This window comes from Oncorhynchus nerka, linkage group LG11, assembly GCF_034236695.1.
Source record: "Oncorhynchus nerka isolate Pitt River linkage group LG11, Oner_Uvic_2.0, whole genome shotgun sequence".
NCBI classification, from domain to species: Eukaryota; Metazoa; Chordata; class Actinopteri; order Salmoniformes; family Salmonidae; genus Oncorhynchus; species Oncorhynchus nerka.
This window is the reverse complement of record NC_088406.1, coordinates 27,796,109-27,815,704: the sequence shown is the minus strand read 5'-3', so window position 1 is coordinate 27,815,704 and position 19,596 is coordinate 27,796,109. Positions and strand designations below refer to the sequence as shown.

At 43.6% G+C, this 19,596-nt stretch overlaps 1 protein-coding gene across 2 annotated transcripts in view; it reads left to right on the top strand.

The window, feature by feature from the left end:
• The window catches only part of LOC115136636 (neurofibromin-like), a 121,395-nt gene that overhangs the window by 10,954 nt on the left and 90,845 nt on the right, over window positions 1–19,596 (top strand). The window contains exons 4-28 of one of the 2 annotated variants that reach the window (XM_065024351.1): window positions 451–641; window positions 1,800–1,906; window positions 2,000–2,067; window positions 3,934–4,009; window positions 4,208–4,365; window positions 4,445–4,618; window positions 4,981–5,109; window positions 5,221–5,295; window positions 5,430–5,561; window positions 5,708–5,845; window positions 6,552–6,665; window positions 6,823–6,902; window positions 7,055–7,178; window positions 7,430–7,676; window positions 7,786–7,859; window positions 7,958–8,026; window positions 8,145–8,537; window positions 8,780–8,919; window positions 9,009–9,131; window positions 9,514–9,714; window positions 10,178–10,359; window positions 10,586–10,797; window positions 11,022–11,183; window positions 11,295–11,398; window positions 18,009–18,144. In XM_065024351.1, coding sequence (XP_064880423.1) covers window positions 451–641; window positions 1,800–1,906; window positions 2,000–2,067; window positions 3,934–4,009; window positions 4,208–4,365; window positions 4,445–4,618; window positions 4,981–5,109; window positions 5,221–5,295; window positions 5,430–5,561; window positions 5,708–5,845; window positions 6,552–6,665; window positions 6,823–6,902; window positions 7,055–7,178; window positions 7,430–7,676; window positions 7,786–7,859; window positions 7,958–8,026; window positions 8,145–8,537; window positions 8,780–8,919; window positions 9,009–9,131; window positions 9,514–9,714; window positions 10,178–10,359; window positions 10,586–10,797; window positions 11,022–11,183; window positions 11,295–11,398; window positions 18,009–18,144 — 3,609 coding nt within the window. Of the gene's footprint in view, window positions 1–450; window positions 642–1,799; window positions 1,907–1,999; window positions 2,068–3,933; window positions 4,010–4,207; window positions 4,366–4,444; window positions 4,619–4,980; window positions 5,110–5,220; window positions 5,296–5,429; window positions 5,562–5,707; window positions 5,846–6,551; window positions 6,666–6,822; window positions 6,903–7,054; window positions 7,179–7,429; window positions 7,677–7,785; window positions 7,860–7,957; window positions 8,042–8,144; window positions 8,538–8,779; window positions 8,920–9,008; window positions 9,132–9,513; window positions 9,715–10,177; window positions 10,360–10,585; window positions 10,798–11,021; window positions 11,184–11,294; window positions 11,399–18,008; window positions 18,145–19,596 lie in introns of both variants that reach the window. The other variant, XM_065024350.1, reaches the window with a different exon arrangement.

Genomic DNA, 19,596 nt, shown 5'->3' with positions numbered 1-19,596 from the left:
TTTGACTCGTGTCGTTTTGGGAATTAGCCAACGGGAGCACTGGTGAATCCCAGGTAGGGACATGCTGTGTTTGTGCCACTGAGCAAGGCACTTAACCCACATAAGTGTATTTCATGTCCAGCTGTATGAATCCAAAATATGTGAGAAGTTGCCTCTGATAACCTGAAAAGAACTCATTGTTTTCTCAGAGAACCTGGAGACGCCAGCTTACACACACCCTATCCTCTCATGTCTTCTCTCTCTTTGTCTCTGTATTCCTCTTGTGTGTATGTACTAACATGTACGTGGAACTGATAGATGCACACACACACTACATGTTACTGTTTTTAAATGTATGTAAATTGTAAAGTCTTTTGTCTGTAAATTATTTTTCGTTATGTGTTGGACCCCAGTAAGACTAGCTGACATCGGCTAACGGGGATCCTAATAAATCAAATAAAATCCTCCCAGCAATCAAAGGACTGCCTGCGTCTGGACGAGACCATGCTGGTGAAGCAGCTGCTGCCAGAGATCTGTCACTTCATCCACACGTACCGCGAGGGCCACCAGCACGCTGCTGAGCTCCGTGCCTCCGCCTCAGGGGTCCTCTTCTCCCTCAGCTGCAACAACTTCAACGCTGTTTTCAGCCGCATCTCCACCAGGTAACCCTGATCCTGAGGAACTGCAGACTGTGTTGGCTAATTAATTCACTGTCACTATCACTGTGTTGATGAGCAGTTGATCAGATGTGTTAGTACAGGGCTGGAATAATATGTTCTTCCAAGGTCAATGGCAACTGACCTACATTATCTTTTGTGGAAAAATGCATTTGTGTCTTCAAAAACTTCCACCAGACCTGATTTTCCCAAAAGTGTAATATTACAAATATTTCAAATGAAGTTATGTCTTCAGAAGTAATGATGAGGTGACTGTTTGGGCACCCTTTCTACTTATGCCATATGCCTTGTTTGCATACCTCAGCACTTCAGTTAAACAGCCAGCCATGGACAATGTCACTGTGAATGAACTGTTAACCCAGTCATGACTGAAATCCCTCCCTCCCCACCCAGGATGTTCAGGATGGTGCAAAGTTACAGAATGTTCAGATGAACAATAAAACAGGGAATCCTGTTACCTCTATTAGGTTAATTGTCCCCCACAATGAAATCGGGAAGGGGACTGTGGATCTGCCTCTGTCCGTTAGTATGTTTGTCACATGCGATATCTCAGACAGTGCTGGCCCGATTTTTACTGAACTTGGATTAATAACGCGTCTTGCCATAGAGATACAACATTTACAAAATTACACTGATTGGCTAAAGGGGGTGCTATAGTATTCAACTGAAATTCCAAATGATGAACAAGCATATCTCCAGTCCCGTTTGAACTATTGTCATGAAATGTGGTTCATATATGCAGCCCCTCATGAGCAACTAGGTTCCCATAACAACCTATATAATTTTGGTACTTACAAATTACATTTCTTTCCACACAACATACTTTGTAATAATTGTCTCTAATTGACACAAGGAGCAATACATCATCCATGGGGGACATGTTTACTGTAGACTGGCAACATTCAGAAAGTTTCACGTCATTGATACACTCATGTCAGTTTCCTGTCTTGAAGGATGAGGGGGATGATGTCAAAAAGGCAACCTCTACAAGGCTGTCCTCTTTTCCCTCTCTTCCACCCCCTCTTCTTTCCCTCCTTTCTCCTGAGAAACTGGTAGAATTATATCTCTGCATGTCATGTTTGACTGGACGAACTTGTTCCATGGCAGTGTCTGAGAGTCCTTATCCATTGTGTTCTCCCTCAGGTTGCAGGAGCTGACAGTCTGCTCAGAAGACACTGTGGATGTGCACGATATAGAGCTCATGCAGTACATCAACGTGGACTGCTCCAAACTTAAAAGACTGCTCCAAGGTAGCTACACACTCATCAATTCCTTGTTTGTCATACTCTTTTTTTAAATAGTTTTTTGCTAATACTCTATTACTTTTTACTACATCCTCTCAGAAACGGTATTAAAATTCAAAGCCCTGAAGAAACCTGCCCAACTTGCTGTCATTAACAGTTTGGAAAAGGTTTGTGCACCAATATATCTATATTCAGTGCTGCTGTTTTGTGTTTATGAAGTTGGTGTATTATTATATACTACATGTCCAAAGGTATGTGGACACCCCTTCAAATGAGTGGTTTTGGCTATTTCAGCCACACCAGTTGCTGACCGGTGAGCCGTGAAGTGATGGGCCACAAGCTCACAGAATGGGACCACTGAGTGCTGAAGTGCGTAGTGTACTTGCCTGTTTTTGGTTGCAATACTCACTACCGAGTTCCAAACTGCCTCTGGAAGCAACGTCAGCACAAAAACTGATGTCGGGCCGAGCAGACGCACACAAGCCTAAGATCACCATGCGCAATGGAAAGCGTCGGCTGAAGTGGTGTAAAGCTCATCACCATTGGACTCTGGAGCAGTGGAAACGTGTTCTCTGGAGTGATGAATCACGGTTCACCATGTGGATGCCAGGAAAATGCTACCTGCCCCAATGCGTAGTGTCAAGTGTACAGTTTGGTGGAGGAGGAACAATGGTCTGTGGCTGTTTTTCATGGTTCAGGCTAGGCCCCTTAGTTCCAGTGAAGGGAAATCTAAACTCTACAGCTTACAATGACATTCTAGGCGATTCTGTGCTTACAACTTTGTGGCAACAGTTTGGAGAAGGCCCTTTCCTGTTTCAGCATGACAATGCCCCCATGCACAAAGCAAGGTCCATACAGAAATGGTTTGTTGAGACCGGTGTGGTAGATCTTGACTGGCCTGCACAGAGCCCTGACCTCAACCCCATCGAACACCTTAGGGATGAATTGGAACGCCGACTGCGCGCCAGGCCTAATCGCACAACATCAGTGCCCAACCTCACTAATGCTCTTGCAGCTGAATGGAATCAAGTTTCCGCAGCAGTGTTTGAACATCTAGTGGAAAGCCTTCCCAGTAGAGTGGAGGCTGTTATTGTAGCAAAGGGGGACCAACTCCTTATTAATGCCCATGATTTTAGAATGAGATGTTTGACTAGCAGGTGTCCACATATCATTGAACATGTAGTGTATTATTCATGGTATTCACTACTGCCACCTCTTGGCTGCTGGTGAAATGTTTAAAATACAATTTTCCACTTTGAGGACATCACAGGTTGCAGGTTTCCATTGATGCAGGTTTCCATTGATGCAGGTTTATTGGAAAAAACATTGAAATGTGTAATGAAATGACAGCTATAGGAAAAATGCTCTAAAGATTGACACCATTTTTTAAATGTTCTTTATTGCTACAAATGATGATAGAAGCAATGTTTTTCAAATAAATGTTGATTGCCGAATAGTGTTGACGGTACGCAGAGCACTATGCAAGTTTTACTAAGTTTTACTATCCCATTATTTCAGATCAACTGCAGTGCAAGGTTCACCATGACAATAAATTGGCACATAGGAATTATTAGACTATGGCAGATTAGTAAATTCTTGCGCTCTATCCATGCTGGCCTTTGTGGGCTACCTGAGACATGGGACAGATGGCTGGGAGGGAATCCAGGCTGTCGCCATATTATTCATGTGCAATTTGCCTAAATGGATAATGGAAACACTTCAACTCCTTCATGTTTATTCAACACTAGGTTTTTGTGAAAACGTCTTCTGTTTGTTGGTGTGACGTCATTACGTCCAGCTGTTTTTATCGACACAAGACAGTTGGATGGAAATGCACCGTAGCAGGCAATTGATCTGTGGCTTCGGAGTGTATTCAGACCCCTGGACTTTTTCCACATTTTGCAAATGTATTAAAATGATTTTCTATTCAAATGTTCTAAATGTCACCAATAAATCACTGGAAAAGTTAATGGAAACATAGCTACTGTCCCATTCTAGAGAGGACAGTTCTAAATATTTGTGTTCCTCCCCAGGCCTTTTGGAACTGGGTAGAGAACTACCCTGATGAGTTTACCATGCTCTACCAGAGACCACAGACAGACATGGCAGGTCAGTATTCTCAAGTGCCTTGTATTGGACTGAAACACAATGCAGATGCTATCATTACATGCACTTTTCATTTGACTTTTTTTTTTAAAATGTGAAATCTTCAGTCTCAAAGGGACTGTAGGGAACCGATCAGGACGATAAATAAGAAGTATGATGAGTTAAGGGCTATCTCACTCGTCTGTCTGGCACGCCCTTTAGATGCTGCGGAGAGGCTGTTTGACCTGGTGGACAGCTTTGCTGAGAGTGCCAAGAGGAAGGCAGCGGTGTGGCCTCTACAGATCATCCTCCTCATCCTCTGTCCCGAGATCACACACATCATCTCTCGAGAGGTGGTGGAGGAGAGCAAGGCCAACAAGGTGAGATGAGTGCGCGCACACACACACTGGGATTAAATAGGTAGTGTGGCTGATAGAGAAAGCAACTATCTTGTTACAGAAGCTGTTCCTGGAGAGCTTGAGGAAGGCTCTAGCAGGCCAGGGGGGCAGCAAGCAACTAACAGAGAGTGCAGCCATCGCCTGTGTCAAACTGTGCAAGGCCTCCACCTACATCAACCGGGAGGACCACTCAGGCATCTTCCTCCTGGTGCAGTCCATCATGGTGGACCTCAAGGTCAGATAAACGAAACACTCTGTCGCCCTCTGGGGGCTAGGGAACACTACAGCAGTGGTGTCTGGGTTTTATGTTCGTCATTCCAGTCGTGGAGTAAAATTGACAGTCCTTTCTATATAGAACATTTCTATCTACAACGTCCTGAACGGTAAACAATGATTGATATGCCTATGGCTACCCCTTAGACTTTTATAGTGCAACTTTTGAGCTAGTGCTACCGCTATGGAGCTATGACCATTTTGCTAATACCTATCCAATCCTTTCAGACCTTCACAAAGCCCCTTGCGTAAGGGTTAATTGGGAAATTGGTTAATTTGGAATATTGCAGACGGTCACATACAGACACTTATCTATCCCATCAGGCCCTGCTCTTCAACCCCACCAAGCCCTTCTCTCGCGGGGCAGGCAGCCAGAACGCAGACGTGGACCTCATGATCGACTGCTTCGTCTCCTGTTTCCGTATCAACCCTCACAACAATCAGCACTTTAAGGTCAGTCAGTCTGCTCAGCGCATTGGCAGAAAATGTGCAGACCATGTCTGAATGATACCTCGGTGTCAAAGCGGCTTTTTGACGAAACATTAATAAAGACAATCTCCTCAGGTCTGTTTGGCCTCCGCCTCCCCCTCTACCTTTCACTTTGTCCTGGTCAACTCCCTGCACAGAATCATCACCAATGTAAGTTTGTACCGTCTCCACTACTACTTCCTACCAAGTTCAGTCGAAGTACATTTGATAGGACAGTGCTGATCTCATTGGCCTTTCCCACAGCAGTGCAATATTAATGATCTTCTATCCTCTTCATCCTTTAGTCTGATCTGGACTGGTGGCCTAAGATTGATGCAGTGTACTGCTACTCTGGAGAGCTGCGACTAATGTTCTCAGACACTCTGAGCCGAGTGATGCAAGGCCTTCACACACATGCCCCACTACGCATGACGCCGGTGAGAAAGGGACTACACACACGCGCACATTCACACTCACTTTCACACCAATCGTTTGAAACACCTTTAGTTTTCCTGTGTAAGCGAACCTCTTAGGAAAAGTATGTATTAGCTACACCTAAATGTACAACTTCTCTCTCTGACAGACTCTGTCATTTAAAGAGAAAATGACCACCAGCCTTAAGTTCAAAGAGAAAACCACAGACCTGGATACACGCAGCTACAAGTGCCTCCTCCTCGCTCTGGTCAAACTCATCCACGCTGACCCCAAACTCATGCTGCACGTAAGTCTGACACCAACCACCACATACAGTTGAAGTCTGAGTTTTACATACACTTAGGTTGGAGTCATTACAATTCGTTTTTCAACCACTCCACAAATTTCTTGGGACCACGCAGCCGTCATAGCGCTCAGGAAGGAGACGCTTTCTGTCTCCTAGAGATGAACGTACTTTGGTGAGAACTGAAAATCAATCCCAGAACAACAGCAAAGGACCTTGTGAAGATGCTGGAGGAAACCGATGCAAAAGTATCTATATCTACAGTAAAATGAGTCCCATATTGACAGAACATGAAAGGCCACTCAGTAAGGAAGAAGCCACTGCTCCAAAACCGCCATAAAAAAGCCAGATTACGGTTTGCACATGGAGACAAAGATCGTACTTTTTGGAGAAATATCCTATGGTCTGATGAAACAAAAATAGAACTGTTTGGCCATAATGACCGAATAAAGTGGTGATTCTAACTGACCTAAAACAGGGACTTTTTACTAGGATTAAATATCAGGAATTGTGAAAAACTGAGTTTAAATGTACTTGGCTAAGGTGTATGTAAACTTCCGACTTCCACTGTATATACTGAGACAATGTCCCTTGGTTCTGTTTGAATAGTTAATCACCCTCCCTTCCACTTATGTGTGTGGTTCGATTTCCTCTCCGCCCTTGTGTTCACCCATACATACATGCATGTTTGACATTGTGTGTGTTGTAGAACCCAGGGAAGCAGGCTCAGGAGACCCAGAGCAGCACAGCAGAGCTGATCGCAGGCCTGGTGCAGCTAGTGCCCTTGGTCAATACAGCCCAGCTTTCCCAGGAGGCCATGGAGGTCAGTTCACACTCCTTCTCTCCCTTACTCTCACTCCATCTTACTCTGCTTCTTTATTCTTTCTCATTCTGTCCACTACAGTTCTATTCCCTAGCAATGAATTATCAACTTCAAGTAAGGCATATTTCTCCCTATCTGTCTCTCTCTCCCTGCCCAGGCTCTGCTGGTGCTGCACCTGCCTGAGACCATTGAGCTGTGGAACCCTCAGGCCCCCATTGAAACCTTCTGGGACATCAGGTACAAGGACATGGTTTAGTTCTGGGGGCTTTTCAGTCCAGAGATAATCCATGTAGACAGACACACTGGTCATGGATTCAGTAGTAGTCCCAGTCTTTAGGGGTGTGTGTTGAGATTCCATTGGGCTCTAACACTGGCCTATCCCATTGCAGCTCCCTGGTTCTCTTCCTGATCTGCAAGAAGCTGATTGGTCACCAGATGGTGAACAGTACAGAGGTGTTGAAGTGGCTGAGGGAGATCCTTATCTGCAGGAACAAGTTCCTCCTAAAGAACAAGGTGAGGTCAGGGACTCTAACCTCACATCAGAATAACCATTGAGGGCTAGTTTCCCAGATGCAGATTAAGCCCAGTTCTGAACTAAAAAGCACTTTCAATAGAGAATTTCCATTAAAAATAATGTTTAAGTCTAGGACTAGCTTAGGTCTGGAAAACTGTCCGGAGTGTTTTTCAGTTATACAAGTCAAATACACGTGTTGGACATGTCTAAATGTGTGTTGGACGTGTCTAACTCCTCTCTGCTCGCCCAGGAGTGTGCCACGCAGGGCAGTGGAATCCCCATCTGCAGACAGGCCCAGACCAAACTGGAGGTGTGTCTATACATGTTTCTGTGGAGCCCTGACACCGAGGCCGTGCTGGTGGCCATGTCCTGCTTCAGACACCTGTGTGAGGAGGCTGACATCCGCTGTTCCGCTGACGAGGTGCTCGTCCAGAACATCCTGCCCAACTACGCCACCTTCACAGAGTTCGCCTCCGTCAGCAACATAATGGCCACCGGTCAGTAAAAACACTATGTTTTGAACACCACTATAACATGCTCTGAGAGTCACTAAAAAGGCCAACGGTTTCAGACAGTGACTCCGCTACTTGTTTCTCTGTTTGGTAGGACGTTTCACCCTGCAGAAGAGAGTGATGGCCTTGTTGAGAAGGATAGAGCACCCCACTGCAGGAAACACTGAGGTGTGAAAGAATAAAGAAGCATAAAATACAGTTTATCCTTGCTTACATCCTTCCAGTATTAGTGACTTGTCCCTTCTTGTTTCCATGTCTCACCCCAGGCATGGGAGGACACGCATGCAAAATGGGAGCAGGACACCAAACAGATTCTGAACTTTCCCAAAAACAAGGTGGAGGATGGTCAGGTAAGAGCACTTACATTTTAGGATTTGGGTGTGTTTCACTATTAATAAAAAATAATATAGGGACCATTGCTCTAAACTCTACCCCATTTGTCTCCCCCTGCAGGAGTGGATCAACATGACAGGCTTCCTGTGTGCTCTGGGTGGGGTGTGTCTGTCCCAGCACAGCAAGCCCTGTGGCCCCACCACCTACAGCCCCCCCATGGGCCCCATGAGCGAACGCAAGTACTCTATGGTCTCTGTGGGCGTCTGTGAGGTCTCCAACGCTGCAGCTGGAGCCTCAGCCACCTGCTCCTCCTCTTCCTCCACTGAAACCCCCCTGGGCAGGTTCCTGGACCGCCTGCTGGTCCTGCTGGTATGTGGTCATGAGAGGGTGGGTCTACACGTCCGCACCAACGTCAAGGAGCTGCTGGGGCTGGAGCTCAGCCCGGTCCTGTACCACATGCTCTTCAACAAGCTAAGGAACAGCATCGGACGCTTCTTCGACACACAGGGGCCGGTGAGTGGATGGGCTGCGGAGGAGGATGGGGCACGTTAACCAATTATTTGAATTGTATTAGTGTAGAATGTCATTCTAGGGAGTTTTACAGGGGGATGGTGACTTTTTTGCTGATTGCAGCACAGAGTCCTGCCTGCGCTGATGTTGTTGAATTTCATTAGTTCATTATAAAGCTGATTTGTTGACATTAGCAGGAAAGTAGTTTAAACTGATTTAATTAATCTGTCTCTGTGCCCTTGCAGGTCCCCATCAATGACACTAACACACAGTTTGTGGAGCAGACCATTGCCATCATGAAGAACCTACTGGATAACCATGCTGAGGGCAGCTCAGAGCACCTTGGACAGGCCAGCATAGAGACCATGATGCTCAACCTGGTCAGGTGAGAGACAAACACTCACAGCTTATGAAATACCTAATCAGTTGTCACTCTTCAGGACCTCATTCGGTCTGATCTCACCCCCCCCCCAGGTACGTGCGTGTCTTAGGCAACACGTTGCATGCCATCCAGATGAAAACCAAGCTGTGCCAGCTGGTGGAGGTGATGATGGAGAGACGAGACGACCTGTCCTTCTGCCAGGAGATGAAGTTCAGGTGAGCGACAGAGACGGCACTCCCTCCTGGACAGACCTAAACTCTAGCTTAACGCTAGCCAAACTAGCTAAATGCTACTTAAAGCTTCAGTCAGCAGTTCAAACAATTTCAAAAAGTTGGATTGGTCTGGAGAAATATTACCACTCCCAAATTCACAGACAGAGCTATAGAATGATCATACCTGATATAAAAATTATAGTTTTAACAATGCGTTGAGGCTATGTAGTGTTTTGTTTACATTTACTTAGTTTATAAACGTTGGAGTAAAAGAAGTGTATATTTTGAGTTCTGATGGGGTACGACAGCTCATGAGACATTTATAAGTTATATTCTTCAAGAATCAATCATTTTTGTTAATTCAACCCCTCACCACATCTGCCAGGAACAAGCTGGTGGAGTACCTGACAGACTGGGTGATGGGCACCTCCAACCAGGCTGCTGATGACGATATCAAGTGTCTGACCAGAGACCTGGACCAGGCCAGTATGGAGGCGGTGGTGTCTCTGTTAGCTGGCCTGCCTCTTCAGCCAGAGGAGGGAGACGGGGTGGAGCTGATGGAGGCCAAGTCCCAGCTCTTCCTCAAGTAACTACAACATGCTTTACTCATATACCTTCTTTTTTTTTTTGACCTTTATTTAACTAGTCAGTTAAGAACAAATTCTTACTTTCAATGACGGCCTAGGAACAGTGGGTTAACTGCCTGTTCAGGGGCAGAACGACAGATTTGTACCTTGTCAGCTCAGGGATTCGAACTTGCAACCTTTAAGTTACTAGTCCAACTCTCTAACCACTAGGCTACCCTGCCGCCCCATATACACTCTTATACCTTTTAGTCATGTAGCTGACGTGCTTATCCAGAGAGACTTAGTTATCTGTTGCTGCTCTTCAGCTTTCTGTTTACTGTGCATGCTGTAACATTTCCACGCACAAAATAAACTGTGTTTTCTGTATAGAAGTAAAGGAATACATTAACTTAAATGTGCACGTGATTTTAATTCAAACTGCCTGTTAAGTGTTCTGAACCCTGCTTTACCCCCTGTACCCAGGTACTTTACCCTGTTCATGAACCTGCTGAATGACTGCAGTGAGGTGGAGGATGATGGCCAGCCAGTGGTTGGGAGGAAGAGGGGCATGTCTCGACGCCTGGCCTCCCTCAGACACTGTACTGTCCTGGCCATGTCCAACCTCCTCAACGCCAACGTGGACAGCGGACTCATGCACTCTATCGGTGATCTACTGTAGCAGTAGTATTTCTCCACTTTTTTATAGTGCCAGGAAAGCTATAATGTTAGTCCTTCCATCTACCAAGGACCATAGCTTCCAAAATGAACAATCAAACCTCAAATATAATGTCCCTGTATCCTTTGCCACCCTTAATCTTTCTCTTGTGCCCCCTCTGTCGCTCTGTCTCTATCCGTCTCTCTCTCCTTCCCCCACCATCCACCCTTCTCCAGGTTTGGGCTACCATAAGGACCTGCAAACACGGGCCACCTTCATGGAGGTTCTGACTAAGATCCTCCAGCAGGGGACAGAGTTTGACACACTGGCAGAGACTGTGCTGGCAGACCGCTTTGAAAGGCTGGTGGAGCTGGTCACCATGATGGGAGACCAGGGAGAGCTGCCCATCGCCATGGCACTGGCCAATGTGGTGCCAGGATCCCAATGGGTATGTACGTAACACAGCCTTTTGGGTGACTAACCGTCACAATGATGAGCACTACAATAACAAACCTGATTTATTAGTAGAATCAGACATGGTAGTGCAAGGCTGGAGCAAACACCTGCATGTCCTGTAGCTCTCCAGGAAAAGGGTTTGCCACCCCTGTGCAAGTATGAAAATTTGAGGCAGTAGTTGTTGAAACATAGTGTGTCCTCCTGTGTCTTCTTCAGGACGAGCTGGCCCGTGTGTTGGTGACACTGTTTGACTCTCGCCACCTGCTGTATCAGCTGCTGTGGAATATGTTCTCCAAGGAGGTAGAGCTGGCTGACTCCATGCAGACTCTCTTCAGAGGCAACAGTCTGGCCAGTAAAATCATGACCTTCTGTTTCAAGGTAAAACCACATTTCTCTCCCATACAGACCATTTTAAATGGTATAACCTGAAGCACTCGCACCAAGCCTGGAATTTTAAATGCATTTTAATGTTGATATTCTTTGTGTTAGGTTTACGGGGCGGCGTACCTACAGAAGCTTCTGGAGCCTCTACTTAAAGGGGTCGTCACCACCCCAGAGTGGCACAACATCAGCTTTGAGGTGGACACAACCAGGTCGGAACATTAACCGGAAGCATTCCACCAGTTAGACTGTGGTAGCCTGGTGTGGTGGTAAAGGATAGCATGTCGATTTGAGCAATTTTGGGGGGTAACCTTTTTAAATGGAAGTTACCTAGGCAATCCTGACTTTTTAAAAATTGAATATCTGAAACATACAATATACTTGCAGTGAAGCTGCTCAACAACTACATCATACCAGTCATCCAACAGACTCCCATTCAGAGCGACACACAGAAGCCCCCACGGTCAAATCCCTGCTCAAGGGCACGTTGACAGATCTCCCACCAGGCCAAAAAACGTGAAGCCCAACCCCTCAAGGTTCCCCAATAGCTGTCCCTCAACCATTCGATACCCCTCCCACATACCCCCCCAAGAAAAACAAAAATACAATTAATTCCATTCCCCACCCCCAAGCAACCCCCAAAGCACCAACAACCAAGAGAATGAACTAAAGAGAAAAAAGAAAGTTGAGTGCTTTTATACAATAGAAGTCAGAAGTTTACATACACCTTAACCAAATACATTTAAACTCAGTTTTTCACAATTCCTGACATATAATCCTAGTAAAAATTCCCTGACTTAGGTTAGGATAACCACTTTATTTTAAGAATGTTAAATGTCAGAATAATACTAGAGAGAATTATTTTTTTCAGCTTTTATTTCTTTCTTCACATTCCCAGTGGGTCAGAAGTTTACATACACTCAATTAGAATTTGGTAGCATTGCCTTCAAATTGTTTAACTTGGGTCAAACGTTTTGGATAGCCTTCCACAAGCTTCCCACAATAAATTGGGTGAATTTTGGCCCATTCCTCTTGACAGAGCTGGTGTAACCGAGTCAGGTTTGAAGACCTCCTTGCTCGCACACACTTTTTCAGTTCTGCCCACAAATTTTCTATAGCATTGAGGTGAGGACTTTGATTGCCACTCCAATACCTTGACTTTGTTGTCTTTAAGCCATTTTCCCACAACTTTGGAAGTCTGCTTGGGGTCATTGTCCATTTGGAAGACCCATTTGCGACCAAGCTTTAACTTCCTCACTGTTTTGGAGCAGTGGCTTCTTCCTTGCTGAGCGGCCTTTCAGGTTATGTCGATATAGGACTCGTTTTTACTGTGGATATAGATACTTTCTCCAGCATCTTCACAAGGTCCTTTGCTGTTGTTCTGGGATTGATTTGCACTTTTCGCACCAAACTACGTTCATCTCTGGGAAACAGAACGCATCTCCTTCCTGAGTGGTATGACGGCTGCGTGATGCCATGGTGTTTATACTTGCGTACTATTGTTTGTACCGATTAATGTGGTACCTTCAGGCGTTTGGAAATTTGCTCCCAAGGATGAACCAGACTTGTGGAGGTCCACAATTTTCTTTCTGAGGTCTTGGCAGATTTCTTTTGATTTTACCATGATGTCAAGCAAAGAGGCACTGAGTTTGATGGTAGGTCTTGAAATACATCCACAGGTACACCCTGAATTGACTCAAATGATGTCAATTAGCCCATCAGAAGCTTCTGAAGCCAAGCTGTTTAACTTCTTTGGGCTGTGGACAGTATTGAGTAGCTTGGATGAATAAGGTGCCCAGAGTAAACTGTCTGCTACTCAGGCCCAGTTGCTAATATATGCATATTATTAGTAGTATTGGATAGGAAACACTGAAGTTTCTAACTGTTTGAATGATGTCTGTGAGTACAACAGAACTCATATGGCAGGCAAAAAATCCAACCAGGAAGTGGGTAGTTTTTCACCTATCGAAAAGTGTCTATGGGGTCAAATTGCACTTCCTAAGGCTTCCACTAGATGTCAAAAGTCTTTAGAACCTTGTGTGATGCTTCTACTGTGAAGTGGGGGCGAATGAGAGGGGAATGAGTCAGAGGTCTGCCAGAGAGCCACGAGCTGGTGACGCACGTGAGAGTGAGCTTGAATTCCATTTCATTTCTGAAGACAAATAAATTCTCCGGTTGGAACATTATTGAAGATTTATGTTAAAAACATCCTAAAGATTGATTCTATACATCGTTTGACATGTTTCTACGGACTGTAACAGAACTTTTCGTCTGCTCCTAGTGATCGCGCGTCATGAATTTGGATTACTGGGCTGAACACTCGAACAAAAAGGAGGTATTTGGACATAAATGATGGACATTATCAAACAAACATTTATTGTGGAACTGGGATTCCTGGGAGTGCATTCTGATGAAGATCATCAAAGTTAAGTGAATATTTATAATGCTATATCTGACTTTGTTGACTACACAACATGGCGTATATCTGTTTGGGTTGTTTTGGTCTCTGAGCGCCGTACTCAGATTATAGCATGGTGTGCTTTTTCCGTAAAGTTTTTTTGAAATCTGACACAGCGGTTGCATTAAGGAGAAATGTATCTATAATTCCGTGCATAACAGTTGTATATTTTATCAATGTTAATTAGGAGCATTTCTGTAAATTTATGTGGCTCTCTGCAAAATCACCGGATGTTTTGGAACCATGAACGTAACGAGCCAATGTAAACTGAGATTTTTGGATATAAATATGAACTTTATCGAACAACATGTATTGTGTAACATGAAGTCCTATGAGTGTCATCTGATGAAGATCATCAAAGGTTAGTGATGAATTTTATCTCTATTTGTGCTTTTTGTGATTCCTCTCTTTGACTGGTAAGATGGCTGTTTTTCTGTGACTTGGCTCTGACCTAACATAACCGTTTGGTTTGCTTTTGCTGTAAAGCCTTTTTGTAATTGGACACTGTGGTGGGATTAACAAGAAGTGTATCTTTTAAAATGGTGTAAAATACTTGTATGTTTGAGGAATTCTAATTATGGGATTTATGTTGTTTTGAATTTGGCGCCCTGCGCTTTCACTGGCAGTTGTCATACCGTTCGCGGGATCTCAGTCCAAAAAGGTTAAAGGCACAGTCAACTTAGCGTATGTAGACTTCTGACCCACTGGAAATGTCATAGTGAATTATAACTGAAATAATCTGTCTGTAAACAATTGTTGGAAAAATTACTTGTCATGAATACCGTATATGTCCTAACCGACTTGTCAAAACTATAGTTTGTTTATAAGAAATTTGTGGAGTGGTTGAAAAACGAGTTTCAATGACTCCAACCTAAGTGTATATAAACTTCCGACTTCAACTGTATTTAATAATCTCAACCCACCCAATTCATATTCATTATATACAGTGGGGCAAAAAAGTATTTTGTCAGCCACCAATTGTGCAAGTTCTCCCACTTAAAAAGATGAGAGGCCTGTAATTTTCATCATAGGTACACTTCAACTATGATAGACAAAATGAGAGAAAAAAATCCAGAAAAACACATTGTAGGATTTTTCATGAATTTATTTGCAAATTATGGTGGAAAATAAGTATTTGGTCAATAACAAAAGTTTATCTCAATACTTTGTTATATACCCTTTTTTGGCAATGACAGAGGTCAAACGTTTTCTGTAAGTCTTCAAGGTTTTCAAACACTGTTGCTGGTATTTTGGCCCATTCCTCCATGCAGATCTCCTCTAGAGCAGTGATGTTTTGGGGCTGTTGCTGGGCAACACGGACGTTCAACTCCCTCCAAAGATTTGTGATCTGGAGACTGGCTAGGCCACTCCAGGACCTTGAAATGCCTCTTACGAAGCCACTCCTTCGTTGCCCGGGCGGTGTGTTTGGGATCATTGTCATGCTGAAAGACCCAGCCACGTTTCATCTTCAATGCACTTGCTGATGGAAGGAGGTTTTCACTCAAAATCTCACGATACATGGCCCCGTTCATTCTTTCCTTTACACGGATCAGTCGTCCTGGTCCCTTTGCAGAAAAACATCCCCAAAGCATGATGTTTCCACCCCCATGCTTCACAGTAGGTATGGTGTTCTTTGGATGCAACTCAGCATTCTTTGTCCTCCAAACACGACGAGTTGCCTTTTTACCAAAAAGTAATATTTTGGTTTCATCTGACCATATGACATTCTCCCACTCTTCTTCTGGGTCATCCAAATGCTCTTTAGCAAACTTCAGACGGGCCTGGACATGTACTGGCTTAAGCAGAGGGACACGTCTGGCACTGCAGGATTTGAGTCCCTGGCGGCGTAGTGTGTTACTGATGGTAGGCTTTGTTACTTTGGTCCCAGCTCTCTGCAGGTCATTCACTAGGTCCCCCCGTGTGGTTCTGGGATTTTTGTGATCATTTTGACCCCACGGGGTGAGATCTTGCGTGGAGCCCCAGATTGAGGGAGATTATCAGTGGTCTTGTATGTCTTCCATTTCCTAATAATTGCTCCCACAGTGGATTTCTTTAAACCAAGCTGCTTACCTATTGCAGATTCAGTTTTCCCAGCCTCGTGCAGGTCTACAATTTTGTTTCTGGTGTCCTTTGACAGCTCTTTGGTCTTGGCCATAGTGGAGTTTGGAGTGTGACTGTTTGAGGTTGTGGACAGGTGTCTTTATACTTATAACAAGTTCAAACAGGTGCCATTACAGGTAACGAGTGGAGGACAGAGGAGCCTCTTAAAGAAGTTACAGGTCTGTGAGAGCCAGAAATCTTGCTTGTTTGTAGGTGACCAAATACTTATTTTCCACCATAATTTGCAAATAAATTCAATTAAAAAAACCTACAATGTGATTTTCAGGATTTTTTCTCTCTCATTTTGTCTCATAGTTGAAGTGTAACTATGATGAATATTACAGCCCCCCCCCCCCCCATCTTTTTAAGTGGGAGAACTTGCACAATTGGTGGCTGACTAAATACTTTTTTGCCCCACTGTAGATGGGCACTTTTTTTTTTTGTCTAGTTTAGAGCGTCCCAGATATAGCAAAATATTTTTTTGCTCATATGATTTAAAAAAACAAATCGTCAGGAGTAGGCAGCGCCATAAGTGAGTAAACTGAGATATGTCTAAGGAGTTGAACAGTTTTTTTTCTTCATAAATAGACCGTTATTTACCTCTTTGCAGGTTGCAGGATCTTGTCTATTTTTACAAGTTTTCTATAGAAATTCATTGCGGAGAGCTAATTTATATCTTTTGTGATACGAATACGGAGTATGTCTACTTCACTGTCAGCCCATTTTATAGGTAAACTGCAGGGTAATGTAAGAGTTGTATTTTTAAAGATCCAATACGTAATATTGAACTTTTCTGGACTAAAACCTAATTATGATAAATGTAATCTAGATCTTCAATGAGACATTGCAGGGATCTAGCTTGCGGACTTGATATAAAACTTGAGTCATCGCCATACATGGACACCTTTGTTTTAAGCCTTGGATTTCTAATCCTCTGTTGTTATTGGATCTGATTTTAATAGCTAGCATTTCGATGGCCATAACGAAAAGATATGTTGACAGTGGACTCCCTTGTTTAACTCCTCTTGACAATTCAAAACTCTGAGAAGTAGCCGTTATTTACTATTTTACACCTGGGGTTGCTATACATTTCTTTTACCCATTTTATAGGAGAATTGTCTCAATTTAATTGCATTTCGCTAGTATTTTTGCATTACAACATTTAAGTGCAAGGGGCCTCCAGTTTTTTAGATATACTGGGTCTTTATATTTGCCATCTGGGACTGTTTTAATAATATAGAAATCAGACCTTCCTGCTGAGTACCTGACAGACTACCATTTCTATAGGCGTAGTTAAAACAATCTAACAATGGCGCTTTTAGTATCTCAAAAACGGTTTGACATACCTCTACCGGTATGCTATCAAGCCCTGGGGTTTTTCCAGACTGAAAGGATTTAAAAGCCTCAAAGTTCTTCCTCTGTAATTTGGCCTTCGGACTGATTTGATTTGTTAATTTTCAATTTTTTATATTATTTGTAAAGAATTCCTTACCGTAATCTTCATTCAGTGGGAGAAGATGAGACGGAAAAGAGAACGTCTGCCTAAAATAATAAGCTTCCTCTTTTGAAATATTATTCGGAGAATCATAGATGACTCCCGTCTTCAGTAACGAGTTTATGCAAAAAAAAAACTGTACTGTTAGTTCATTGATTTCCCTTGTTAGTCTTGTCTCTAGCCAGAAACTGCTTTTTCATTATTGATGAATAATGAATTGAATGACCTCAGACGGTACATTTTAAAGGTATCTGAAACAATAAGGGGATTTGCTTAACCTACTGGAAAAATTCAGTTATAAATGATTTTGTCTCAGTTAAATTGTTGTCCTCCAGTAAACTTTGATTAAATTTCCAATATCCCGTCTACGTGGAAAATCTATGAGTTATGTGAACGCCAATTAGATGATCCGATCGCATTCTGTCTCCTATTTAAAACTTTTGATGCACGAGAGAAAGATACAAAGTAGTCAAGACGACTAGCTTGATTAAGTCTCCTCCATGTATATCTCACTAAGTCAGGGTTTTTTAGTCTCCAAATAGACACTATTTCTAATGTGTCCATAATATTTGTGATTTCTTTTAAGGGCACGGTGATGATAGTTTGTAGAGTGATTACCTTCATGGTCCATTGAGGTACTTAACACTTTGTTAAAATCTCTTACCATAATGATTGACTTTATTTCAATCGTGAATGACAGTTGTCGGACTTTCCCCTTCCTCTCTCTTCCCCCTCTCTTTTTGTCCTCTCCACCCTCCCCTCTTTGTAGACTAGAACAGTCAGAGAACCTTGACGAGAACCAGCGGAACCTTCTTCAGATCACAGACCGGTTCTTCCTGGCCATTATCAACTCCTCCAGCGAGTTCCCGCCACAGCTACGCAGTGTGTGTCACTGTCTCTACCAAGTAGGTTCATTCCCCACCTCTGGCCTCACGCTGCTCTCTGGGTGGGTGGCGTGTGTTACTGTCGCCTACACCCTTACAAGCCACTGGCTTTCTTCCATACTGTGCTAATAATGGCACTAGGCCACATCTCTCACTCTCTCTAATACACACAGGCACAACCTTCGTACTTTTCTCTGACTTTCCACTAACGTTGCTGCTATACGTCCTCTGCCCTCTTCTACGTGTTCGCTCTTCATGTACTGTGACAGAACAGATTAAGGACTGTCCCTTCAATGGTGGTGGTTGGGAAAGGGGGAACATATGCAGATGAATTAACTGACTACAGCAACATCAAGACGCCACAAAGCAGCTAGTGTCCCTACTGTCAATAAACTGCTTACACACACCTCCGTTTCCATTAAGCCTAACTTTTCCATGAAAGAACACCTCTGTATGGACACACACTCCACTCGCCTATTTCCTGTTTCCATCTGCATGTCTGATGAGCCGAGACCGCTGCCCTCTGCTTCCACAAAAACTGACTTTCTCTCTATACTGACTTAAAGCAACACATCAAATGTTTCGATATCTCAATGAGATGAACGCGGGGTGCTTTGGAACCACTAATGTTATTTTGTTGGACACAACACCAAAATAGCACAGAATATTAAACTGATGCATATCGATCTCCCTTCGCTCGATACAATCCTATACTACAACCATTGTGCGAAAATCTGCCTGTAAAAAAACATCAGCACGCGCACACAATGCTGGTCAGTAGTTGGGCTGTGCCGGCAGATGCTCTTGTGTGTGTGTGGTGCTGTGACCTGTTTGTGCTCATCTCTGTTCTGTTGGCTACTTGCCACTCTCTACTGACTAAAGCCACAGTTAAAGACAAAGTTAAACAAAGAAGCAGTAAGTTCAGAGAACTTAAATAGTAGCGCCAACTTACTTGCTTCCATTTTCTATTAACTCCAAGAAACCAGTGCATTCGGTTACAAGCAGGGGTGTCAAACTTATTCTCTGGAGGGCCTGGTGTCTGCGGCTTTTTGGTTTTTCCTTTCAGTTAAGACCTAGACAACCAGGTGAGGGTAGTTCTTTACTAATTACTGATCTTAATTAGTCAATCAAGTACAAGGGAGGAGTGAAAACCAACACACTCGGCCCTCCGTGAAATGAGTTTGACACGTGCGTTCCTCTCTTTCTCTCCTCCAGATGGGTTTTGGGATTGGAATGGGTGGAACAGTGTTTCTCTGAATGTTTCTAGAGACTGATTTTGGCTGCAGTTGACATAAACACATCACCAGGGGGACAGTTTTCTATGGTGCACTTCTTTCTGTGTTGCTGCAGTGCATATACAGTGGAATGTTACATAGTAAATTATTGTGTGTGTTTTTCTTTCTTTCTTTACATTTGTTAATCTTTTTATTTAACTAGGCAAGCCGGTTTAGAACATTCTTATTTACAATGACA